Source organism: Hemicordylus capensis, chromosome 4, assembly GCF_027244095.1.
Source record: "Hemicordylus capensis ecotype Gifberg chromosome 4, rHemCap1.1.pri, whole genome shotgun sequence".
Lineage (NCBI taxonomy): Eukaryota > Metazoa > Chordata > Lepidosauria > Squamata > Cordylidae > Hemicordylus > Hemicordylus capensis.
Window position 1 is genome coordinate 295,722,301 of NC_069660.1, and position 26,128 is coordinate 295,748,428.

General features: G+C 45.1%; 1 protein-coding gene across 7 annotated transcripts in view; it reads right to left on the minus strand.

Annotated features, from left to right (window-relative positions):
* The window catches only part of CSMD3 (CUB and Sushi multiple domains 3), a 1,041,917-nt gene that overhangs the window by 605,223 nt on the left and 410,566 nt on the right, over nucleotides 1-26,128 (minus strand). For all 7 annotated transcript variants that reach the window (XR_008306202.1, XM_053246219.1, XM_053246218.1 and 4 more), the window contains exon 6: nucleotides 13,234-13,346. Coding sequence is in view for 6 of the 7 variants with exons in the window: in XM_053246219.1 (XP_053102194.1) it covers nucleotides 13,234-13,346 (113 nt within the window). In the remaining variant the exon portion in view is untranslated. The remainder of the gene's footprint in view (nucleotides 1-13,233; nucleotides 13,347-26,128) is intronic.

The following is a 26,128-nucleotide window of genomic DNA, read 5'->3' on the forward strand; positions in this document are numbered from 1 at the left end:
TGAGCTTCCTTAAAGTGGCAGGCACCTTGCAAATGAGCCCAAGAGAAACTATGAACATAGGAAGCTGCCTTCCACTGAGTCAGACCATTAGTCCATCCAGCTTAGTACTGTCTTAGTACTGTTGACACAGACTGGCAGTGGCTTCCCGAGGCTCTCAGGTGGGATTCCCGCTCAGCCCAACCTGGAGATGCCTGGCAGGGAGCTCAAATCTTTCTTCCTATAGCAGCCCTATCCCCTAAGGAGAATAGTTGCACAGACACATGTCATACTATTCATTCATTTTACATTTTACTAGCTGACCCTGGAGAGAGCATCTGTGTGGTCTTGCACTGAGCCTGTGGCATTGCACCCTCCCACAATGCTCTTGCTCACTCTCGCCACTCCCGCAATGCTCTCACTCACTCTTGCCACCCCTGCTCACCCCCTGCAAGTCTCTCGCCACTCCCGCAATGCTCTCGCTCATTCTCACCACCCCCGCTCACCCCCTGCAAGTCTCTTGCCACCCCCGCTTGCCCCCTGCAAGTCTCCCCCCCCCAAGTCTCGTGCTCATGCTCTCTGTTCTCTATCTTTCTATCTCTGTCTCGCAGTCCTTGCTTCCCTCTGCCACTGCCAGGGTCTGTCGCCCGCTCGCCTGACAGCCTCTGAGCTCTCTGCTGCTTCACATCGTCCCGATCCAACAGTCAAACTGCTTTCCAGCTGCCCCGCAGGGCGCGTGGCCTGTCTAGAAGAATTAATAATATAGAATATCCCACACTTCCTCCAAGGAGTCCAGAGCAGTGTACTACATACTCAAGTTCCTCCTCAGAACAACCCTGTGAAGTAGGTCAGGCTGAGAGTGAAGTAACTGGCCCAGAGTCACCCAGCAAGTCTCATGGCTGAATGGGGATTTTTGTGCTCCTTCCTGTCCCCTGCAAGTCACTGGACAAGAGCAGGAGTGTCCCTGCCCTTGCCTGCAGCTGCCCTTGCCTGCAGCATGGTGTAGTGGTTAAAGTGCTGGACTAGGACCGGGGAGACCCGAGTTCAAATCCCTATTCAGCCATGAGACTTGCTGGGTGACTCTGGGGCAGTCACTTCTCTCTCAGCCTAGCCTACTTCACAGGGTTGTTGTGAAGACGAACTTGAGTATGTAGTACACCGCTCTGGGCTCCACCGGTTCCTCCTTCCATCTGCTGGTGGAGTGGGAGCGACCGTTGGAATGACTGTCCGTGCAAGGGTCACTGGTTCGGCCTCATGGAGGCAATGGCAGTGGGGGGGAGGCTCGCGGTGGCAGCAGGAGGCTCACAGCAGCGGCGGAGGGCCTCATGGCGGGGGCAGTCCAGGTGCCCAACTTGCCTCAGTGTGACACTGCACCCACCCGCCCTCCCTCTACACCATCATCAAGATGCAGAGGGTAGCAGTGCCAATGAGGGTGTGCAGGTGTGGGCGACACTTTGCCACTCACTCTCCCACCCTGCTGGCACTGCAAGAGTGGCAAGGGAGGGTGAGTGGGCGAGGGGAAGGTTCCCCCTTCTGCCTTCCCAAACCATGCTGCGGTGTACAGAGTGTGCCTTGTGTCTGGGCTACGTATGGGGGCATCTTGCAATTGCTCTCATCGGCATCTGGTGTGTGTGTGATTCTTCCTTTGGGGCTGGTTGGCAGCTGCAGCTGCTCTAGTCTTCTCTCTCCTTTTGGGCATCAGGACGGAGTTCAGTTCCTTTGACAGTGCTGCAAGTGCCAGGAAAGGGTTAACTGAGGCTACCAATCAGAGAGCTACAAAGCGGGACTGCAGCTTGGAGCCCTCTGAGTGGTCTCCTTGGGTCATGTGCTTGCTCTGTCCACTCTGCTGTTGCCATGGGCGGGGCTGGAGGACGAACAATGCTAGCAAAGGCTGGAGAGAACCTTAAAAAGTTAATCGTCTGTCACTCACACTCCTTGCTGGGTTTGCAGCATGTGCCCGTCTGTTTGCTATGAGGTAAAAATAAGGTTCTATCTGCTTTCAGAATGTAACCCTGTTTTCTGCTCGTCTGAATAGCTTCAATGTGTATTTAAAAAAACAACCCCCTATGCTGTAGTTTTATGCATATTATCTCGGATTCAACTCATTCACCTAAGAATTGAAACCACATGGGATTCAGCTATATTTTTCTTTTTGCATTCTCAAGGGAGTACATAATGCAGGCAATCAGGACTATTTATGCTTGAAGTTGGGATGTTCCATGTTCTCTGCTGCTTCCTATTAACAGGGCACCTTGGATGTAAGGCATCTTGTATGTTCACAGTAAGGCATGTGTAGGTAGGCCACCTCCAGAATGTTTGAGGTCATTCACACAATGGGGCTATTTGCAATGGTGTGGGCAGGGGGGAAGGTGGGGCCAGCTCACCTTCTCCCCAGATGAGTGACCAAATGTTGCTGGGAGCATGGACTGCACTCCCAGATGATCCACACTGTGCCACATAGCACAGAGCTCCGGAGGCCAGGATCATGCACCCCAGCCCCCAGATATCCCACAATGCACCATGTGACTTGCACGGTGGATCGTAGGATTTTCCCAGGAGATGGGCACTCTAGGTATCTGTCTCTGTGTCTACTCAGGCTGAATGAAGCCCGAGTGAACACTCAATCTGGAGCGAGGGTTAAGGGAGCACTCACACCTTTAACCCCGGCTAAAAGCTGGATTAAAAAGCTGGGCTATGCAGCACTGCCCTGCTAGGATCAGGCTCCATCTCAGTGGTTCTCATGCACAGTCGAACCCAAGCTGGGCTTCTCTAGCCTGGGTTAGGCTGTGCATGAGAACAGACTCACTGAGGCTCTTCTCATGATACGTGAGAAGAGCCTCTAGGGGGTTAGCGAGGAGAGTGGGCTTAGCCTACTGTCTCCGCACACGAGTAGGGCAGCAGCCCTGGGTGCCGGATCGGCTGCCCACATGACTGCCGGCTCCATTACGGAGGCGGCAGGGCCTAGGAGGATCAGGGGCCATGTGGCCCCCGAGAAGCTCCAGCATGCCCTGCGTGAGTACGCAGGGCATGCTGGAGAGATCCTTGTGCCAAGAGGCTGCTTTTCAGACTCCCAGTTGGGGGTCTCCCCGTGAGTTGCTGCAGTGCGGAGCCATGCCACGGCAACTCATGATCCATTAACACAGGTTAGCGGAGTGCTCGCTCTGCTAACCTGGGCTAAGGGGCGGGCTACTTAAGCGGGCTAGCCGCTTGTAAGCTACCAGGCTTGCCTGCGAGCCCAGTGGTTTTCATGAGCAACAAAAAATCAGGCTACGCTCTCCTAGCCCGATTTTTGCTGCTTGTGGGAACAGCCTCACTGTTTGCTAAAGTGAGCTTGTTCTAGCTGTTTTTGCAGAAGCGTATGAGGTGATTCTTACAGTCAGCAGAAAATGGGCTGTATCCTGACTGTTAATCATCCACTGCTAATATTGGTGAGGAACCAGAGTACTTAAATCAGGGTGCATCTCCTGTTTCCATGTTTCCCTGGATGAGACCACAAGCAGCTCCTGGTAGGCGGAGAGGAAGACAAACATACAGCCACTTCTAGACTCTAGAGCTGGATAAGGAGTTCCTTTTTAACCCTTACCTGACCAGGAAAAGAAGAACTGAGGTCTCCCACTCGCTAGCCCAGCCTGGTTTTTGCTGCTCATGTGCAGTAACAGGAGCCATGCGGCTCCCAGTGGCAAGCCTGACTAAATGCCTTCCCTCCTAAACGAGGTTAACAGAGCAAGCACTCTGTTAACCCCATTTTTTGGGCTGTGTGTCTGCCGCGGCTGCATGAGGCTCCAGGACCCACAACTGAGGCTACAGGACACAGGGCACCACATGGCGGTGCTTCCCTTCGCCCAACCCCCGGAGCGCCCGAGCAAACTATGGCCAGGAGCAGGGACACCAGAGCAAAGCTGCCACTCATCTGGGCAGGCAATCCACTTGCCCAGCAACAGGCTAGTGATCATCTGCAGGGAGACCAGGTCAAACCCGCTCTCCCCGTCAACCCCCTTTCGGCTCTTCACACTAATCATGTGCAGAGACTCATTATCTCACCTAGTAGTGTAAGATTACTAGTTTGGAGAAATGGAAACATTTCCTGGAGTATCATTGAAGTTAGAAGTAGTTTGTATGGCTCAGCTGAACTGTAGCTCAATTTTCACAAAAGCTATTGACTGCCAAAAAAAAGAAGAAGAAGAAGAAGAAGAAGAAGGCTGAAGTGTTAAACTATTCAGGAAGCATTGTCCTGGATCAGCTACATTTGCTCCCATATTGCTGATTATCTAGGGTCACCTAGGTTACCAGTTCTGGAAGTATTGCCCTCACTCTACATTAAACCTGTTTGCTTGCAATTACACCAGTGATATTCGTATATCAAACTATGATGCTATCACATTCACTGAGGTCATTCATACAATCCAAAACTGTGTTCTTTCCAGTCAGTGGTGCTCTCACCCCTGGTCTTTGAGGCCAAAGTCCAGAGCCTCCACACATCCTGGGGGCCCTCAAATCCTCCTTAGTCTGTCCTGGATGGTGTGGTTGCCATTGGTCCACACTGCACCAGGCAGCCGCGTGTGAATATGACCTGTGCCAGGTGCTTTAGAGACAGTAGGGGGAGTGGGGAAAGAAATATGTGGGATGGGAATATGTTAAGTTGCATGTTGGAATGTTTCTGCTAATGCATATTTGCACGAATATACCTGTTTTATATTCTTTCATTATTGTGAGTTCATTTGAGGTTTGTGCCCTCAAGAACCCATGTATTAAAAATACTGAGGCTATTCTGACGATCAGCCGAAATCGGGCTACAGGAGCCTAGCCCGATTTCAGCTGACCGTGTGAGCCACCGGGCTCGCAGGCAAGCCCGGAGGCTCCCAGGCGCTTAACCCACCTAAGTACCCCTCCCCTTAAACCAGGTTTGTGGAGCGCTCCGCAAACCCATTTTTCAAAATTGTGAGTAGCTGCGGCGTGGCTCTGTGCCGCAGCTACTCCCAAGTAGACCCCCAGAGGGGAGGTGGAAAGCTCCCTCCCAGGTCTGGTGGTCTTTCCAGTATGCCTTGTGCGCTCGCACAGGGCATACTGGAGCTTCCGGGGGCCATGTGGCCCCCAAACTCCCCAGTCCCCGCTGGCTCCATCACATCTACGGATCGTGAGACCCGCCTCACTGTGTTTGTCATGGTCTGTTTGTGCATGTCTCTGTGTGTGTAGGGGGATGCTGCTTAACTTGCATTGGGGGGTGGTCTCCAAAGGCCTTTAGGTTCAGGCCCCAAAATTACCAGAGTGCACCTCTATATCCAGGTTTGGGAGCTGTGTGTGCTTCCAATTTTGGTTGTGTGGAAGCAAGTTAAGAGGAAGACCTGCACAGATATGATTGTGTGGATGCAAGGCAGGAAGAAAAGCTACCCAGGTTTTCCTCCTACTTTGTTTCCACACAATCACTTCTACCCAAGTTTCCTTCTTACCTTGCTTCCACACAACCAAAAATTGGGAGCACACACAGTTCCCAAGCCCAGGTAGAACACAGTTTTTGATTGTGTGGATGTCCTCACTATGTGCTCCCTGATTGGCTGGAATCATTCTAAGGAGGAACAAGAGGGGAAATCAGAGAGCAAAGAAACAAGAGAGGTACTAAAATGATTCATACAGATCCAAAAGGGCAGCAGGACAGTACGGAGGGAACTTCAGTTCTGGTCAGAGTAGGAAAACACAACCAGGAAAGAGAAAATAAGAACTATATGTTATCTCCTGCAACAAAGACAATGAGGCTGTCCACACCTGCAGCTTAACCGAGCCTGATCCTGGTGATGCCCTCACACCAAGCCTGAATTTTTAACCCAGAGTTTAGCCGAGATTCCTGCCTTCCCTGCAGCACAACCATGAGGTTGTGAGAAAGACCTCAGTAAGTCATAGTGGCTTCAAAAGGAAGAGCTTTTGAGTCCAGAAGGAAGAGCTTCTGAGAAATGAACTGGTATTTATTTGCATTTGTTTTTATTTGCACTCTCATTTCCCATGTATATATGAACTCAAAGAAAGGTAAAATTCAAATTAAATATTCAGGAACTTGGACAATTGTTGTAGGTAGGAAAACAAAAACTCCAGGTTGCTCCTGGAAGGAGAATCTTCAACAGAATACTGAATTTAATGAAGTTAATTAAAGCTGAAATAGCACAGTTATTATCAGCTCAGTTGCCAGACTGAGTTGCTTACACAAAAACAGGGTCTCCTTCTAGGTGTAACAAAAATGGCTTCATAGAGTCAAAAAAGGAACAAACATATTAATATGCATATTTAAAATAGCTCTATTTTTGCACAAACATTATTCAAATGTGCTTACTTCTGTTGTAAGACTGTCATATATGCACTTCAGAAAGAAATAATAGCAAATATATGGACCACTCATACTACTTAACTCTATAGCAACAAATTCCACAGGGTTGGCCATGTGAATCCACTGCAGCAAAAGCAAAGGGTCCTTTGGTACCTTAACAACTAAGAGAAGATTCCAAGAGCAGCTTTGGCTCATACAATGGGCTTACAGCCCAGTGCATTCTTGTTCTACATTTTTTCCCCTTCAAACAGCTACCCCCTTACCATATCTCAAACTCCCTTCAGTTGGTTTGCAGTGTGGAAAGCTGTCATTTGAGTGGGGGAGTGGGGCGGGGGCACACACATCTAAATCCCCATTGGGTCCAAGGAACTCATTTCATGGTTTTTTTTGCTGATGTAACAACTTATTTTGGCATTAGCTTTTATGTACTAGAACACTTTGTCAGATGCATGAAGATTTATTCTCAACCATTGACAGGCACATATGGATAGGCCATGGATAGGCTTCATTATATATTTTACTATTATATATTAGACATATACATAACTACCCATAAAAAGGATTGAAAACAATGGTTCAAAAGGCCATGGAATGCAAGGAGTGATCAAAGACTGTCAATTTTTTTATGTAGGCACCAAATATGTATATACAAGAGAAGAACAGAGTGATCCATTCACAACAGCAGTTACTGGTGATAAGACTATTTTTCTTGCCATGCTAATTTAACACTTGAAGAGAGACAATTATTTGTAGTGGGGGAAAGAATCTACACTACATAACATAAAGTATTAGTATTAGTATTACTATTAGTATTTATTTATTTACCAATCAAACTTCTATATGGCCCAAACTTTCATCTTTAGGAGGGAAAGATTATCTTTCCATGGTCTGGGAAGAAATTCTCTTTGTTTGGGTGTTAAAATAGCATTGCAAGAAAAATAATATCATTACCAGTAATTTTTGCAAATGGCTCACTCTACTCTTATCTTGAATACATTTGAGCCCTGCATAGAATTGGAGCAGTGCTATGGTTTTCCCAGTCTGGCTGGCCCATGACAGTGTGCTGCCTAAAGTGGAGAACCAAATGGCACCCCCTCCCTTCTCACTCCTTTCCGATTTTTATATTAAAATCACACTCCCAGTTTCATCTTTCATTGAAATCTTTCCCCCTTTTCCTATTAGGAAAGGAGGAGGAAAAACAGTGTGCTTCCATTCCTTCCTTTCTCTGCAGGTTTTCCATGGGGGTATGTTCTGGGAGGGCTGCTGTGTCATCCCTGAGAACTGACCCACAATCCATTACTTGAAGCAGTCCACTTCCTGCTCAATGGTAAGATGGGCCTTGGATTTCCTCTTTGCATTTCAAGGCCTTTTGGCTCAATTATTAGCAAACTCTCTTGCTCCTTCTCCCTCTCCCCCTGAGTTATATAACGCTCCAAGCGGGTGTGTATGCACTGTGTATGCATGCACTGTGTGTACTGAGGCCATTTCATGCATCTAACAAAGCCCATGGAAGCTTAAGTCACTATAAAATTGTTAGTTTTTAAGTTGCCACAGCCTTAATTATTTAAGTAATGATCTCATATACACACCAAATATTAATTTCAAATAAAATGAATCCATAACTTATCAAAGAAAATGAGGTGCTACAGTCTAGCCCTCATGCTTCTCTATGCTCATAATTATGCTAACAAAAATATAGGAAGAAGTCGTCAAACCAGGTTGGCTTCCCCAAAAAATAACAATAAAGGCCCATTCACACAATTTTTATCCATTATGGGATAGTATCTGTGATAATTTGTCATGATGAAATTCTGTGCAAATGCATTTTAAAAATCATACTAACAAAGGAAATATTCATTAACAGTTCTGCTAATGGACATACTTCTGGACTGACAAAAATGCTATTACTCTAGGATGGTTAATAAATAACAACATACTGTAGTAACAGTGGAAGCCATCATAATATCCATGGTAGTCATAATTGTTCCCAAATGATAAAGTATGTTTGAACTGATAGTAGGATTTTGCCATATTAGCAGGAAGTAATGAAAATTAGGCAATAATGAAAATAAGTGGTAGACAAAAGACCAAAATAAAATGGTGCTGGAAATTATTTGATATGGTAACCTGGAAATGAAAGAATATTGAAAAGGGATGGATGGGATTCAGTTCAAGAGAAATGAAAACCAAGCAATGCCATGAAAAATATATGGCCATTATCTTAATGAATATGCATAGAGAAAGTACAGGAAGGTCACACAAGTTTCCTTTTTGATATGTTTGCAAAACATCCCTGTCTGAAACCTACTTATCAGTTGCCATAAATAGACCTACATATCAGTTCTCATGAATAGTTTTCATTATGTGCAAACAGTATTTGCCACTGGGACAGGAAGGGCACAACCCACAAACTCTTCATGTAAAAACCAGCTTGCAAATTGACTGTTCAAATCTGTCTCTCAAGTTAAAAGGGTTTGAAGATAGCAACATAATGTGATATTTTAATATTCCTAATATCTGATGAGATGGAATAGAGGTAAGAGAAAGATAGAAATGGAAGGTAATTTAGATTATAGTACTTTAAGTGGCAAAGGGGTGAACCCACAATATTATAAATTTAGAGAGAGAAAGGAAATGGTGAATTGGAGGAAGATGTAGAAGATGAGCAGGACATAAAATGGTGTATTGAAACAGGCCACACATTTATTGAAAGGATTAAGCAAATGAGAGGGTCCATGCTGTTATTATAACAGTGCAATCAGTCACTGTGTCCTGTTGAATGGAAGCATGACCATTCAACAAAGCAGAAAGCTCCATGGAGCCATGCTTGGCAGTTTGAAACAAAGAACTGCTCCCTGCCTAAACAGGCATTTGATGGATTAAGCCTAACTGTATGAAAATGAAACTGCAATTTACATAACAAAGATTAAATTTGTGAGCAAGAAATAATTAAAAACCTGGACCCAGTAGCATAGGCAGGGCATAGGCAGCCGGTGCATCCCCCCCCCCAACACTGCAATGCCCCCTGCAGCACCCCCAGCTGTGCTCCTTCTCTTTACACCCTGTGTGTGGGGTGTTCCTTCTCTCCCTGCTGTGAGTGACAGCAGCAGTGGTGGCGGCCTGCTCTCTCAGAGAGGCTGCCGCCACTGTAGGTGTGGCAGGTAGAAAAGAGATGCCGTGTATAGTGGGGAGAAAAGGAGCACCGGGGGGGTGGCATTGCCAGGTGCCTGTTGCGTTGAGCTCAGTAGCCCCAACAGCAGCTGTGCATAGGTTCTTAGAACCCGTGTATACAATTTCAGATCTTCTCCTGCCTGAACCTGCGTAAGGAATAAACTCCCTTTGAGTCATTTAAAGACATGCGGAGCTGAAACTGGAGGACCATTCATGAACATTTTCACCCAGGAGAAATATGCCTCCTTTTGCCTTTTTTTTTTTTTTTTTTTGCATTGTTTTGTGCAACTCGAGCAGATGTCACAGAGAAGAGGAACACACACCATTGTTGCCAAAGCAACTGATCCCATGTTCTCTCCTCTAATCCAGTCCTGCTTGGTTGATTAGTTGAGACAAAAAATGAATGGGAACACACATTCAGGTACACATCTTAGTGTGGATGCCCAATGCAGTACAGTGGTATGGCATTCAGATGCATATTCGAATACAGATGTTGTCTATACTGCAATACTTTCAATATGATGCACTTTCAGGTGCATATCTGGGTGTGTTTCCGCATCCACATTCTGAACCAATTAGTCATTCATAACTACAGACAACTAAAGCTGGATTAGAAGTCTTGTCACAAGCACAGTGCAGCAATAAAAGATGTATCGCTCAATTGCTTGGGCACTGGGGATACCTGCCCTCCCTCCTCTTCAGAGTGAAGGCTTTGTACGCTATCAATTACATTGTCACAAAGCAAACTTTGATTGGCTGCATGACAAAGTGATGTCATGTTCAGTATGTGATCCTCTATTGGCTTGGATCATGAAGTCATGAAGAAAAAAGCCTATACATGGTACTGAAGTTGTAGCACATTGGAGTTATGAACAGGTGTGGAAATATGCAAAAAAAGCCACTAAGTGGTTTTTTGAGGGACTTATTACAACCCTTGAAACTCCACTTCTTGTATCAAAAATTAGAACTCTTAAAATTGCAATTATGAGCACTAGTATAGAGCCCATATATAGAAATTTAATATATAAATAAATAAATATGGAATCTAGACCCACGTGCTTAGGTGCCAACTTTATATTGTTTAAAATATAGTCAAACTTCAAAATACACTCTCCGGTTAGGTCCTTGATGGAACCCAGGTCAAAAGATGCCATATGTTCTAGCAATACACGTATGGAACCAAGTGGACTCCTAGGCCTCTTCTCAGTCAATGGTACAGTACAACCAAATTAGCTTCCATCTCACCCGAAATGAACAGATGCACACTTTTCTCAGCATCGCTGATATAGCTTAATCCAGGGGTTTCCAGCAGGGGATATTAGTACCCCTAGGGGTTCTTGAAGGCCTCTCAGGAGTACTCAGAGCCCTCCTGCTGCCGCACATTGTAGCTGTGCTATTCGTTCCCCATCTGAGGATCACTGGCTTGAAGTTAATCCAACCTCAGTGATGTGTGCAGCAGAAGGGAAGACAAGAGGGTGAAGACCCTCCTCCTCTGCTCCTGATTGGCTAGCTATATGCTGCAGCTCAGTGCACCCCTCCCCTGACAGATAGGCTTCAGAAAATTAACAAGTATACTGTGTCACTGCACTGAGTAGTCCTACTGAAATTAATGGGACAAGTAAACTTGTCCCATTATTTTCAATGGATGTACTCATGTATAACTTAGTCTGGATGTAAGCCAGTGACTGGAGTAGTCTGCCTCATAACCATAACATTTAAATGTGTGTATGCGCGCGCACACACACAAACACATATCTATGGTGTTCTTGAGTTGAAGGTTTCCAACATAAGGGGTACACTTTAAAAAAAGATTTGGAGTCCCTGGCTTAATCTACTAATTAATTGTTTTAATTCTCTTAGCTCTCTGTATAGGCTGTAGTTCAGAACTGAGTCAGTTGAAATCAATTGGCTTAAGCTAATCTAACTCTGCACCATTTTATGACCATAATATACTTTCAAGGTGAGGAATTGTTTTTACCAACAGAGTATAAAATCAATCAATTATCCTGTAATTTGATACATTATGGCCCTTAAGGGCACTATAGCTCGCATTTCCCCTAAAGACAAATAGTGCTCTTAAATGATATGATGCTCTATCAGTCTGATACAGTAATTCACTCACTTCTTGTTATGTCTATCATGGATACTACAACTTTGTAAGGAAGCAATACTTCCATACAAACAGCTTTGCTCTGGAAAGGAAGTGAATACCCTCAGCACTCCATTTATCTAAATTATCATCCTAAGAGTTATCAGAAAATTGGTCAGTCATTTTTTTGTATGTATGTATGTATGTATGTATGTATGTATGTAACATCGTGTGTACTCTGTTGATTGCCCAGTATGATATATGGTGTCCAAAATAAACTTGTGTGTGCACATTTTGTGTGAAGTTTGCTACACATAAATTGCATTTTGCCTAGCTGGAATGTGTGTGTATATGTATACTGGGTGGAGGTCACCTTTAAATTCAGTATTGGAATTCCAGTAATCAGGCTGATCTGGTACAATCTGTGTTGCATAAAGACTCCACCTATGTAGTCAAGAGTAAATCCCATGATTTTCAATGCACTTTCCCCCACAAATAAGTTATTTGCGTGGTTAGGTAAGGTAAAGTGTGCCATCAAGCCGATTTCGACTCCTGGCGCCCACAGAGCCCTGTGGTTTTCTTTGGTAGAATACACAGAGATTTATTTTCACTCTAAGGCCACAAACTAAAGGCAGCCACTATATAAGTTTGGCACTGGCAGAAAGCAAAGCAGTCTTAGAAGTTTTCATCCCAAGATGAATATACTAACCAGGGACCTGCAATTACTTTTCTAAACTTATATTGTTATGAAATAATAACATTTTATACATACAATATAGGTCCCTCTTTGAATCCTTTTTAGAGAATGGAGGTAAGTGGAGTTATGTATAGGTGGTTTAAATTCAACATGCTAATGGGAAATTGGCAAAGAAGCTTTTCATGTAAGTGATTTCCATGCATTGCTGCTGCATCTAGTCCTAAAGATCTGAGAGATGTGTCAAGTAAAGCTAGAAATTATGGGAACACTGCTTGCAGAGGTAAACAAAAAAACCTCTTGTGTCAGGAATGGTTAATGGTTCCCTTAAGATTATTTGACACATCATTTTATAAATAATGTTTTTGCAAAGAAAACAGGGTTTGAAAAACCACAGTATTGCCAGATATTATAATACATATGTTTTCATTACTACTTGTGTTTCTAATGACCTTGTTCCAGAAATGTGTGGTCCCCAGGTTAATGCTTCAGATTCTCAGGTTTTAGTCCCCCCCCCCCCCAAAAAATTTCTTGTTCATAAGAACTACAGATAAAAATCCTAACCAGGTTAATTAAATACACAAGAAGGAAATACTGCATATGAAGAAAAGATTGTACTTGATAAAAAATTCCATTTGGCAATGCAGCTCTTATGCACTGTTTTTGCAAACACACACTGCCCTCAAATTTCCAATAGACAATGATGCACTTCAGTGATACTTAGAAGTACTTTCGCATACATTTATCTCATCCAAATTCCTCTTAATATGTTCAGTATTTACAGCAAGAATCTGCTTTGGTCTGTACTGTAATTTTAGAACTCTGTTGTTCAGAGCAGGAGAATTATTGTTTATGTATCTTGGTACTATCCATCTGTAACAGATATGCGTCCCCCCCTCCTTTTTTTTTTTTTTTTTACTGGGAGGTACAGTTATGTTTGTAAAACCCCTTTCTCTGTCTGAAAGGGAAAAATTGTTTCATTAAATATACCTTGATAGGGAGCACTAAATCCACGATATCGGTGGTTGCTGTCTGTAACAAAATGAAGTCTGAGCCAGTTTTTGTTGCTGATAATTGGAGGAGGTATATTCATTCCAGATAACCTGAAAAAAATAAATAAAGAAAAATATTTAACAGGGGTCAGAAAACCTGAATCAGTCTCCAAGAAAGTACATTATGCCTTTCAGAAGGTTCAATACTGTCCCCACTTGTACACAATATAAAAAAAATCCCTGCTTCATTTTTTTATATACAAGTACTCCTATGTACTACTAAGGATTGCCAACTCTTCAAGTCAAAAATTCTATATTGGAAGAACAGGAGGGAAGTCCAATGATTTCTAGTAGGTTCAATTCGAAATGCTATCATATCTATTCACCTAAGGAGGGGGGACTTTGCTTTTCTAGAGAATAGTTCCAAAACAACAACAAAAGGCCAAGTTGGCAGTCCTAACACTACTTGTGATATATGGCCAGCATCCTAACTAATAAAGAGGCTATTGCCATGATCATGGGAAACTGGGCTAAGGGAGCCCAGTCCAGTTTCCAGTGATTGTCAGAACCACCAGGCTTTCAGGCGAGCCCGGTGGTTGCATGGCAGCTAGCCCGCTGAACAACCCCTCCCCTTCAACAAGGTTAATGGAGTGAGCACTCTGTTAACCTTATTTTTGCAATCATGTGTCAGCCGCGGCTGCTTACAGCCCGGCTGACACACTCGGGGTGGAGGGGAGGGGGGACCCAGGAAGGCACCGCACACTCACGCAGTGCCTTCCTTGGGCTCTGGGGGCCAGGGCACCACACAGCAGTGCTCCCCTTCCTCCAGAGTTCCCCGGCCAGGAGCAAGAGCGCCAGACCGAGGCCGCCACTTCTCTGGGCGGCTGCAACAAGTGACTGCTTGTGTACTCGCTGAACCCCATGAGGCTCTACACATTAATAGTGTGTGGAGCCTCAAAGTGTCACTTCCTAAATAATGAAGTGTTGGTGCTCTGTGATATGTGCCAATGTTGCAGAGGTGATCAACTAACTGGCTCTCACATGTGGGGGCAAGTTTTGATGACCTTCCCTCGAAGCCCTATGTGTCATCCAAAAATAGGTTGCTGAGGGTTGTGCATCCCTCAGGGATATATTTTCAGGTAACACAAAGGATTTTTGAGGGGGAAGGAGATGTTGTCGAAATACCTCCTGCACATGAGTGCCGGTAGTGCATTAGTCTGGCACTCATCCTCTTCACTAGCACTTCTCACAGAGCACTGGTGCTTCATTAGTTAGGATGATATTGTGGAGCCAGTGTTTTAAAACTTAGAACTGCACACCAAACATTTCGTGTTGCTAAGTATAAGATCACAAGTATAAGATCGTGTTGCTTAGTATAAGATCACAAAGTATTTTAGATATGCCAACCCCAGATGGAGTTTCACTCTTTGGTTCTTAGAAGAGCAGGCCTGTAGCGTCTCTCTTCCAAAAACTATGACTGGCCTCTAGTCTAGATTACTCCTGGATATTCCTCTTGAAATGGAATAATCCATAGGTTTAGTTTATTAAACTCAAATAAGCTAAACAAATAATCCATAAGACTATGCCCTGAATAGTACCATTTAGTAAGTTAGTCTGGATGTCAGCCACTAAAAAAGGTTCTCCACATGAGCAGTGTGGAGAGCCTAAGAGGGTTCTGAGGGGAGAGCGGGTTTGACCCGCTATCCCAGAAAAGGAGAATGGAGGCCCACATGATTACCAGCTCCATCGTGGAGCCAGTTGGGGTGGTGGGGATCAGAGACTTCCCAGCCCCCAGTAGTCCCAGAATGCCCCGTGCAAGTGTGCGGGGCATTCTGGAGAGCTCCCTGTTGCCAGGAGGCTTGTTGTAGCCTGCTGGTCGGGGATCTCTTCATGAGTTCCTGAGGCACAGTTCCTGCACTGTGTCGACACACAATTGGAGAAACGGGTTAGCAGAATGCTTAAAGGGGGTGGGGGGTGGGGATTAAGTGGGCTTGCCACTGGGAGTCATACAGCTCCCGGCAGTTCACATGTGCGGTGGAAACCAGGCTGGAATCCCATAGCCTGGTTTCCACCACATGTGAGATTAGCCTCATAGCATTCTACAAACACAGTGTACTATAGTGGTTAGCATTTGGGACTCAACAAAGAGAACAAGCCTAATGACCCTGCTTTGACATGAAACTCATTGTGACCTTGGTGTAGTCACTAAGGCTAGTCACATGGGCGTGCAAAACCAGACTAAGGGAGCCCAGCCCAGTCTTGCATGCATGTGGGAACCACTGGGATCGGGCTGATCCCGGTGGCTACACAGCGGCAAACCGGCCTATTTAGCCTCCCATTAAAAGGAGGTTAAGGGAGCGACCACTCCATTCATTTCAATTTTTTTGGCCCGTGTGTCAGCTGCAGCTGCTTGCAGCCACAGCTGGCACACTTAGGGAGGGGAGGGGGGATTCACATAATACACTGCACACTTATGCAGTGCATTATTGGAGCTCTGAGGGCAGGGCGATGTTTGGTGGCATGTCCCAGCACCCCAACCCTTGGAGCTGCTGGAGGAGCTTCTGGTCATGTGGGCAGGCAATCCACTCACCCAGGGGCCAATCGTCTGCGGGAAAGGTAGTTTTAACCCACGTTCCCCTCAGTCCACCTGTGAGCCCTTCTCATGGATCGTGAGAAAAGGCTCACTATCTCCAAGTCTAATATGCTTGTCCCAAGCTATTTGGAGGAAGGGTAGGAAGTTGTTCAGGATAATATAACAAAACTGGCTTTGAAGCTCTCCCAAAATAGTATAGGTGTAAGAGGCTAATAATCACATGAAACTACTTGTATGGTTCTTAAAAATAAACACATTATCCTTTTTAGCTTCCACAGTCTCTCCAAATGGCCTCTCTGCTTCAAAAGCAGGAGACTTGAGCCTACAGTAATCTTGAGAAGTGCCAGGTATTCAGGATGTGCACAATGACCTTGGAGCCAATGACAATGACTGCATTTGGACATATTGTGAAACTGGAGTTAAACGAGGCAGAGGTTGGAATTCTGTGGTTTTGAGCCAAAAGCAACCTGCGTTTTACCTCACCAAAGGTACATTTAGCGAAAAGTATCAAGGGGAATAATAAAAACTTCTTTAAATACATCAGAAGCAGGAAACCTGCCAGGGAGGCAGTTGGACCATTCGAAAATGAGGGAGTGAAAGGAATTATTAAGGAGGATATGGAGGTTTCAGACAAGCTAAATGAGTTCTTTGCATCCGTCTTCACGGCAGAGGATACTGAACATATACCTGTTCCTAAAACAGGCTTTTTCGGGATGGAGACTAAAGAACTGAGTCAGATAGAAGTGACAAGAGATGATGTTCTAAACTGTCTGGAAAAACTAAAAACTAACAAATCGCCAGGGCCGGATGGCATCCATCCAAGCATCCTCAAAGAACTCAAATGTGAAATTGCCAACTTCCTTGCTAAAATATATAACTTATCCCTGCATTTGGGCTCTGTACTGGAGGACTGGAAAGTAGCAAATGTAATATTTATTTTTAAAAAGGGATCCAGGGGTGATCTGGGAAATTATAGGCTGGTTAGCTTAACGTCTGCTCCAGGCAAATTGATGGAAAGCATCCTCAAGGATAAAATTGTAAAGCACCTAGAAGAACAGGCCCTGCTGGGAGAGAACCAGCATGGCTTCTGCAAAGGTAAATCTTGCCTCACAAGCCTTTTGGAGTTCTTTGAGAGTATCAACAAGTGTGTGGATCAAGGTGATCCAGCTGACATAGTCAGGGGCATATCTAGGGTGGGGCAGGCAGGGCACGTGCCCCGGGCGCCACTTGAAGGGGGGTGCAATTTTTTTTTAATGAACATTAAAAAAAAAATGGCTGCCAAAAATAAAATAGCCACTGCACATGCTCAAATGGCCTGTGTGAGACCATGGGCCATGCCAGGCCTTGCAGAGGCCATTTGAGCATGTGCGGTTGCCATTTTATTTTTGGCAGCCATTAAAAAAAAATATTTTTAAAAATGGCCACCGAATATGCTCCAATGGTTCCTGTGAGGCCCTAGGCCCTAGGCCTTGTTAGGCTTTGCAGAGGCCATTTGAGCATGCATGGTGGCCTCCAAAATGGCCACCATGCTGATCATTGTAGGCCCAAACAGTCTCAAAAATCAGCATGGGTCAGGCTGCAGCAGTGAATTAAGAGGCTGGTGGGGGGATGGGGGTCCTTTGCAGCCCCCCACCATGGCATTTAGGAAGCCCCCGAAGGGGCTACAGGTAATTTTTTTAAATTTAATATAAGTCACTGTACACATATTCAGTTTGGCACTATGTACAGAGGGCTTGTGAATACTGAGCTGAAGCTTATGAGCTAGGATTGTATTCATTTGCTCTTATTTTGCTTCTTGTGTTAAGTGAGTTAAATGTGATGTCTTAATAATATGGCTATTAATGGTGAGTTTGTCTTTGAATCAGTGTGAAATCCTTAGTATTAAGGCTCACTGGTAGTTTCTTGCTCTCTTTCTCTCATTTTAACTGTCTTTCTGAAATTCTAGAATATATTCCAAGCAGTGACAGTTTACTCTGCATATCCTTTAATTATTTTCAGAGTATCTGGGAAAGTCAAATTCTCCATTTATTTTTAAAACTTATGTAATAGTGATGCTACAATGCATAGTAGAGAATTAGACAGGCACTTCTGTTTAGTTTTCCAAGTACACCTCCACATAGTATTTGGGTATTTCATGAGCCCCAGCATACTGAAATTATTAGTTTTCCAGCATTTTTTGGTCTGGCTATGCCCACTGCTAAATAGTTTTTGAAATATTAAAAGATTAACGAGCTTGATTTGTATTTTTGAGCTGATGTTATAGTAAAGTTATCTGAAAGATGGGTGTCAGATGTTTGGCCAGGGGGCACAATTTCAGTGCTTGCCCTAGGCCCTATTTTCCCTAGATACGCCTCTGGACATAGTATACCTGGACTTCCAAAAAGATTTTGACAAAGTTCCTCATCAAAGACTCCTGAGGACACTTAGCAGTCATGGGATAAGGGGACAAGTACGTGTGTGGATTTCCAACTGGTTGAAAGACAGGAAACAGAGGGTAGGTATAAATGGAGAGCTTTCACAATGGAGGGAAGTAAGAAGTGGGGTCCCCCAGGGATCTGTACTGGGACCAGTGCTTTTTAATTGATTAATAAATGATCTAGAAGTAGGGGTAAGCAGCGAGGTGGCCACATTTGCAGATGATACCAAACTCTTTTGGGTAGTGAAATCCAAAACGGATTGTGGTCTTGTGGTAGCAAGCATGACTTGTCCCCTTAGCTAAGCAGGGTCTGCCCTGGTTGCATTTGAATGGGAGACTTGATGTGTGAGCACTGCAAGATATTCCCTCAGGGGATGGAGTGGCTCTGGGAAGAGCAACTAGGTTCCATGTTCCCTCCCACTGTAATCACCAGTGAAAGAGGATCCAGGCCAGCCACAACCTTTACAGGAAGAACCTGAGGACCAGCCAGATCCCGCCCCATGCAGGCCAATGACCAATACAAAACGTGTGGCCCAGCTACACAACAGGAGGCATGTGGACTATCTCCAGCTTGCCAAGGACCTAATCACGCAGCATGCTGAGAGTTCGCAGGCCACCTGCAATCTGCTGCATGGAATGGACCTGAGAGAAGGGGAAAGGCATGAGGAAGACAGGCAGGTCTTAAAAGTTCAGACGGTGCAGGCCTTCAAAGTGGTTTCAGACTGCAATGTGAGCGATGTGATGGGTGCCATAGAGTGGTCTGAAACAGCAGCTGAGAGGAGTACACCACCTACTTCGAATGCATGGCTGATTCTATAGCTGGAATCACCAACCAGCCACCACCCTTTTCCCCTTCACAGCAGCCACTCTACCAACCTCAGCTGCTGATGCTAGGTCCCTACCGGCCTGTACTTCGAACCATTCCCAAGCCACTCCGAACTCACAAAAAACACAAGAGCAGTTCTTTGCTCCACTGCAGAAGCATGCACAGGCCCGAACGCCCCCTGGCCCACCGCAACGGACCTTCAGGGTTCCACAGAGTGGGCATTTGCCATCCATGCCTGATATGCCCTAAACACCTCCCCCTGTGGGTCCACATGGATGGCTATTGGGAGTCAGCCCAGTGGGCATGTCTGGATAGCATGTCAACACCCCTGTGTATACGGAGCACATGGTCCCAGCACAAGACCCTCTGCACTTGACACCCCAGGGTCCCAGGCAAGCAGTAGAAGGGCCCTCTGGTGTAGCCCTGCTGCCACCATGATGCAAGGCCCCTGTCAAAACAAGATTTATTCACCACACCACCACAAATCAGGAGCCTTGTAGCTAAGGGAGTCCAGGCACATGTTCAGAAATGTGCCGCCCTCACCTGCTCCTCCCCTTGCAAAAACGAGGGCCACTGTGCAAGGAGGCACATCACAGCCAAACTCCTGCTTGGGCTGCTCTGAGGTGAACGGAAACACTGGGGAGACAGGAGGAGATGGACATGCACAAACCACTGCTCCCCAAGAGCAGAGTGGAGGGGATTCTGGGAAAATCGCCGCCATCCAACCCACCACCATGTAGGCTGGCCACTAAGCCTTAGTGTACATGCTCCTTAGCATGTGGATGTCACACAGTGGACATAGCTGCACCCTGCCCTTGCTTTGCCTTGTTTTTAGAAGACACTTTACAGCAGTTGTAGACCCCCATAAATGTTTCTAAACCTCAAAACAACAAGCTTTCAAGCCAACTTGCAGCTTCTAGTCCAATATTCAAACGCACTTGTTCAAAATCCACCAAGTCTATTGTTTTGCTCTTTGAAGTTAGCAAAAAGGATGTTGTTTGTTTCTGGGAATAAAGCATATTTCTTTGCCTTGAAAACTGTTCCTCGCTTCTTCTTTTTCAACCCACACATCCATTATGAGCAGCAATGCAGTTTGAAGGGCCCCCTTGGAGGTTTCACAAAAGAGGCATTGGCGTTCCCACAATGTCCTAAAGGGAATTGGAGGGAAAACAGAAAAGGCAGGCAGGCTTCCTCTTGCTACCTTTCCAGGTTGGTTAGGCTCCCCTGCCAAGGAGGGACTCCATGGGCTGGGAATTTAAGCTATGGAGGAGAGGAGAGGCCCACACATAAACAGACAAGAAAGGATTGGAGTCCTCCAAGAACCAAGGAGGGTGTGCAGGAAGGGGGACAGAAATGGGGTAGGCAGCAGGGAGGTGTAGGCAGTGAGAGCTGCCTTCGCACAGCACTCATGGGTGCATCTTGCTCTGGCCCACCACCAAGGTGGATAGGTGCATGGTACTGGAAGGGCACACTGCCCTTTAAACCAGTGATGCTAGCATGGGGTTATTGCCCACAGCTGTGGCATCTGCAGGATCAGAGATTGGAAACACCTGTCCCGGTGTGCTAGTGAAAAGGCTACCAGTTTATTGCTGCCAAATAACGAGAAAGCAGTCTTTATTAAACCCACATGTTTATTTCCAAATGCAAGTGAAAGGGAGGGGCCACGCAGACTTGAAACTGGAGGCTGCTGTTGGATAAGCATCCATGATACAATTAACAGTTTCATATTAAAACCGTCGGTTCATCAACCTCCAGTTTTGCATTACATGCGAATGCGGTCATTGTTGGAGTGTGTCCTCCAAGGGAGGAATCTGCAAGGAAAACAACTAAACAAGCTGCTCCCACAAGAAGTGGGAAGGCTGTATAAGAGCTTTTAGATGAGGCTTCTTAGCTGGTACGAGAAACAAGGATCTGTCACTATGTCTGTTTGTTTGTTTATTTATTTATTTATTTGAAGCATTTAATATACTGCCCACTCCAAAGACTGCAGGTGGTGTACAATGACATGTAAATAAGGTAACATGAAAAATTACAATCAAAAATTACATTAAAAATTGCAAACTAAAATAGATAATGGAAAGGAAATAAAGTAAACTACAGGGCAAATGCCCGGTGGAAAAGAAAGCTCTTCAGTAAGGATTTAAAGACAGGTAAAGAGGGGGCTAGATGCATCTGAAGGGGAAGACATTTCCAAAGAAATGGGGCAACAACCAAAAAAGCCCTTGCACGGTTACTAGAACTCCGAACCTCTCAAAAATCAGGGACCGACAAAAGGGCCATCTGAAATGATCTAACAGGATGGGATGTAACTGGATGGGAGAACCAATTCTGTAGGTAAACAGGTGCCAAGCCCCACAAGGCTTTGAAGGTAAGAACCAGGACATTGAATTTGGAAGCGAATGGGTAACCAGTGCAGCGACTTCAGGTGAGGTGTTACCCTATCATACCTTTTAGCACCCATAAGTAGGCAAGCCGCTGCATTCTGGACCCGCTGGAGCTTCCTGATCATCTTCAAAGGCAACCTAGGTAAAGTGTGTTACAGTAATCTAAGCGAGAGATGACAAGGGCATGAGTCACGATCGTTAGTGCCTGCCGATCAAGATAAGGGCGTAATTGTTGAACCAGATGAAGCTGAGCAAATGCATTTCTAGCCGCAGCTTCCACCTGTTGTTCAAGCAGGAGGCGTGAGTCCAAAAGAACCCCAAGTCACGTACAAGCTCCTTTGAGGGCAGTGCCACCCCATCCAAAAAAAAAAAGGTTTGGCTCCAACTGTTGGCTGGCATGAGGCAGCCCTATAAGAGCAGCTCAGTCTTAGTGGGGTTTAGTCTTAGCTTATTTTGAGTCATCCAGATCTTAACAGCTTCTAGACATCAAACAAGCACAAAAACAGTAGCCCCAGCATGGTCTGGGATGACAATGTACAGCTGAGTATCGTCAGCGTATTGATGGAATCTCACCCCAAACTGGCAAATGACCTGACCCAGCGGCTTCATATAGATGTTAAAAAGGACAGGGGCAAGAACTGAACCCTGGGGAACTCCATAAAGAAGTGGCCATGGCTCAGAACACATGCCCTCAATGTATACCAACTGGACACGTCCACTAAGGTACAAACGGAACCACTGTAAAACAGTGCCCCTGATACCTAGCCCATGCAGGCGGTCGAGAAGGATATGAAGCATGATCAATAGTGTCAAAAAGCGCTGAGAAATCTAAAAGGACCAAGAGAGGGACACTACCCTCATCAAGGTCCTGAAGAAGGTCATCTACCAGAGCGACCAGTGCTGTCTCCATGCTATGCCGAGGCCTGAAACCCGACTGATAAGAATTAAGGTAATTGGTTTCCTCCAAAACCCTCTCGAGCTGGACACATACAACCCTCTCCAATACCTTCACTAAAACAGGGAGGTTGGAGATCAGTTGTATGTTCTCTTTTGTGTTTACTTCATCTACTGTTCCATCTTATGTACCTCCACATTACCCTCCTTCAAACTTTGACAGGAGCTGAATTAGACACCTTAATTATTTTCCAAATTATCAATTCTTCATATCACTTTTGCCCTCCCCTCAAATACCTCCATCAATCAATTTGACTCTCTTTCTACATTTGGACAATGGCCCCTATACACTTGCTACCTTTCAGCAAACAGTTTATGCTAGTGCCACCTCCTTCTCCACTTGGGCTCTGCCATCCTCAGGACTGTGCAAGTGAGAGGGAAGGGAAGGGAAGGGAAAGAAGAGCAAATTTATGTAATGGACTCTCTTTCTTGGACAGATAGAAGGCACACAACCGATCAAGAATCATCCATTGGTCCCCTGCCACATCACTTTCATTTTCCCTTCTATAAAACTCAATAAAAATTACAGGACAAGTCTGTGACCGCTCTCAGTGGTACAACTAAACTCTTATTACAGCAATGGGTCTATGATGAATTCTCGTGTTTTACCATCCCTCTTGATTCAAGATAGCAGAGCTGCCAAGTCCCTTCCAGGACAGTCTGTTGAAAAGTGGTATATAAACATTTGTTGTTGTTGTTGCAGCAGCAGCATCAGGTGGTTGTGGGAAAAGCTTGGAGAAAGCGCTTTCTGTTGATGCCTCACTAGCAGTAGCACTGCAGTTAACACGCCCCCCACCCGCCATACAAAGGTGAATCAAGCTATGTAACTTTGTATACTCTGTGCATTCAGATGTGCTGTCTTTCCCATCCTATATATTATATATGAGTTCAATAGCTAGATAGATATATACATTTAATTAGTGTGGAGGTGTTTGAGGGCATGGCTCTAGTTTCTTCACCTTTTTGTTTTCTTGCTTAGCTTCCTTCTCCTATCATAGCGGGAGAGGCAGCAACCACAGTGCTCCCTTGATGAGTTGCTTCTGAAATATGTTGGCCCTCCCACCCATTACCACTGTGGAGTTGCCTTGTAGCATTTATACTTTCAAACTAATCAAAATTAGCATAACTGTCACTTTTTATGGGTCCGAAATTGCAGTTCCCAGGATCATTAAATCTTAAGGAGCACCAAACCATCTCTGAAGCTCGTAAGCTGTGGTTTAAAACCCAGGACCTCTTAATGTTTGCTCCAAACTGATAGCTACAACTGACAGCCACAATTCCCATAATGAAAATATATAATATCATGGGACATCCTTGTTATAGCATGTGAAAAATATCTGTGACAAATACACAAATGAGTGACACTGTACATATTGGAAAACATAAGGAGGAAAGAAATCCCTATTGTCCATGGTGGGAAACTTATAATATAAAACAATTCCTTCTTTTCTGGAGGAACTTTTCACAGTTGTCTTTAAATGCTCTATGGGCCAATTTAATTTTGTGATAACATTTAAAATTATTTTTGAAGTTGGCACCTGGGAATTCCTCATTGTATCAATTTTCTCTCCTATAAGTCTAGCTTCAGAGCGGGGTGGGGGTGGGGGGTGGGGACCAGAGATGCTGCATTTACAACTTGTGGTAGATGTCACCTTTCTTACAATGAATAAAGAGCAACGTGTGATCATATCGTTTCAGCAGCAGCCTGGAACAGTTGCCATTAAATTCTGTTCACTGACATGTGGAAACTGACAGATGTGGGTAGTTCTGATTTATGGAGGAGTAGCTTTTGTCTTTAAAGAATACCTATATCCAGGACAAGGTTAAGGATCACAAGCAGCTAGCATCCTGCCTCTCAGCTGTGGGAACTTGCTGGTTAATTTATCCCTTCCTAGGACCGGTTGAGAAAAATTATAAAGTAATTACATATAGGAATGCAAGGAATCATTTTGACCCACATAACAGGCAGATTGTCACAGGATGGCATTTTCTCTTACAGCATTATCCACAAGATGTATTCCATCCCTCTGCTAACTGGAAAAGCAGAATCTTTTGAAGTGGTAATTCTCTTATATTTAGCAGGGGAGGAGCAACTGATCCTATTCAATCCCATGTAGCATCTCTCCTGTGGTTGTTGCTGGTGTCTACCTTGGGTTTCTTTTTAGACTGTGAACCCTTTGGGCATAGGAAACATCTCCTTGTGCTTGTTGCTGCCCACCCACCCCGTAAATCAGTTTGAGAGATTTTTGAAATTGGATGAAATCCTGACTAAATATGCACTTGCACAAGGACATTTTGCTCGTGGTGGTGCTAAGTCTGGAACTTCCATTCCAGGCTAGAGTTGTTTGTGCACTGCTTTCACAATGGATGTGCAACCTGAGGCATTAGGGGTGTGCAATTCGGGTTTTTGGTGATTCGGTTCAGGACCCGAACCGAATCACCCCCGTTCTGTTCTGTGCCCGAATATGGGCTACCCGAATCACCCCTGATTCAGTTCGGAGTTGGATTAAATCCAAATCTGAATCCAAATCGATTCGGGTTAGAAAAATGGGTCCCAGGGGCAAAATAGTGGGGTGGGGTGGTAGTGCCCAATGGGTGGAGGCTACCACCCAAATTTCAGGGGGATTGGGCAAAGGGCTGATTTTGGGGAAATTTTTGAAGTTTTAGTGTCTTTGGGGCAGTTCGGGGGCATAGCGTGGGATGTGGGCAAAAAGAGTGGAGTGGAGTGGTAGTGCCTAATGGGTGGAGGCTACCACCCCAATTTCAGAGTGATTGGACAGAGGGCTGATTTTTGGGGAATTGTTGAAGTTTATGCGTCTTTAAGGTTTTTCTCCATAAAGAAGCGAGGTGTCAGCAAATGTATAGCTTCACGTCGGGGGCAAAGGGGTGGCCTAGAGCAGTGTGGGGTTGGTGGTAGTGCCAGGTAGGGGCAAGGAAGCTACCTGAATTTTTTCAAAGGATTTGGGCAGAGGGCTGATTTTTGGTAAATTGTTGAAGATTACGCGTCTTTAAGCTTTTTCCTCATAAGGTATACATGGAGCTTTCAGCAGCCCCATAAGTGCACTTGGGGGGTGCTGGGGTGGCCCAGAGCGAGTGGTGGTGTAGTGCACATAGGGTGTCAACCACCCCCATGGGTTTCTAACCCATTGGGGTACAGGGTTCTGTTGTTTCTGAGGTATTCTGAGTGTGGATTCTATGATAGCAAATTAGAGTGGATTCATGGTGTTTCATTGAAAATCTCATGCTCTATTTGTACTAAAGGATAGCTATCACTCCAGGTGGAAAAGAGAGCTGGAGGAAAGGCTGCATCATTATGGTTTCTCCCCTTTTGCACTAATAACTCTGGGGTATTAAGTTTGCCAGGGTCAAACTCAGACAAAGAATATATGATATGGAGCGTCAAATTGATCAGTGTCCATTTGGGCAACCAGGTTCTGAGTTCAAACCCTGCCAGATACCTAAACCAGATAACCATGCCAAAATACCACAGAGCTTTGACACAGGCACGATGCAATGCCTTGCAAACAGGAGTCCTGGAAGGGAGATATTAAAAAATCCCCTACAAAGAATGTACTTGTCTCTGCAAATTGGAGATATTGAAATAACGGCCCGTGCTCCTTTATTGTCAATTTTACTGAGATATACGGCATAAACATATAACCTCTTTTATTAGCTGCCATCCAGGTTGTACAGATTCTTTTCATCTTGATTATCTTTTAA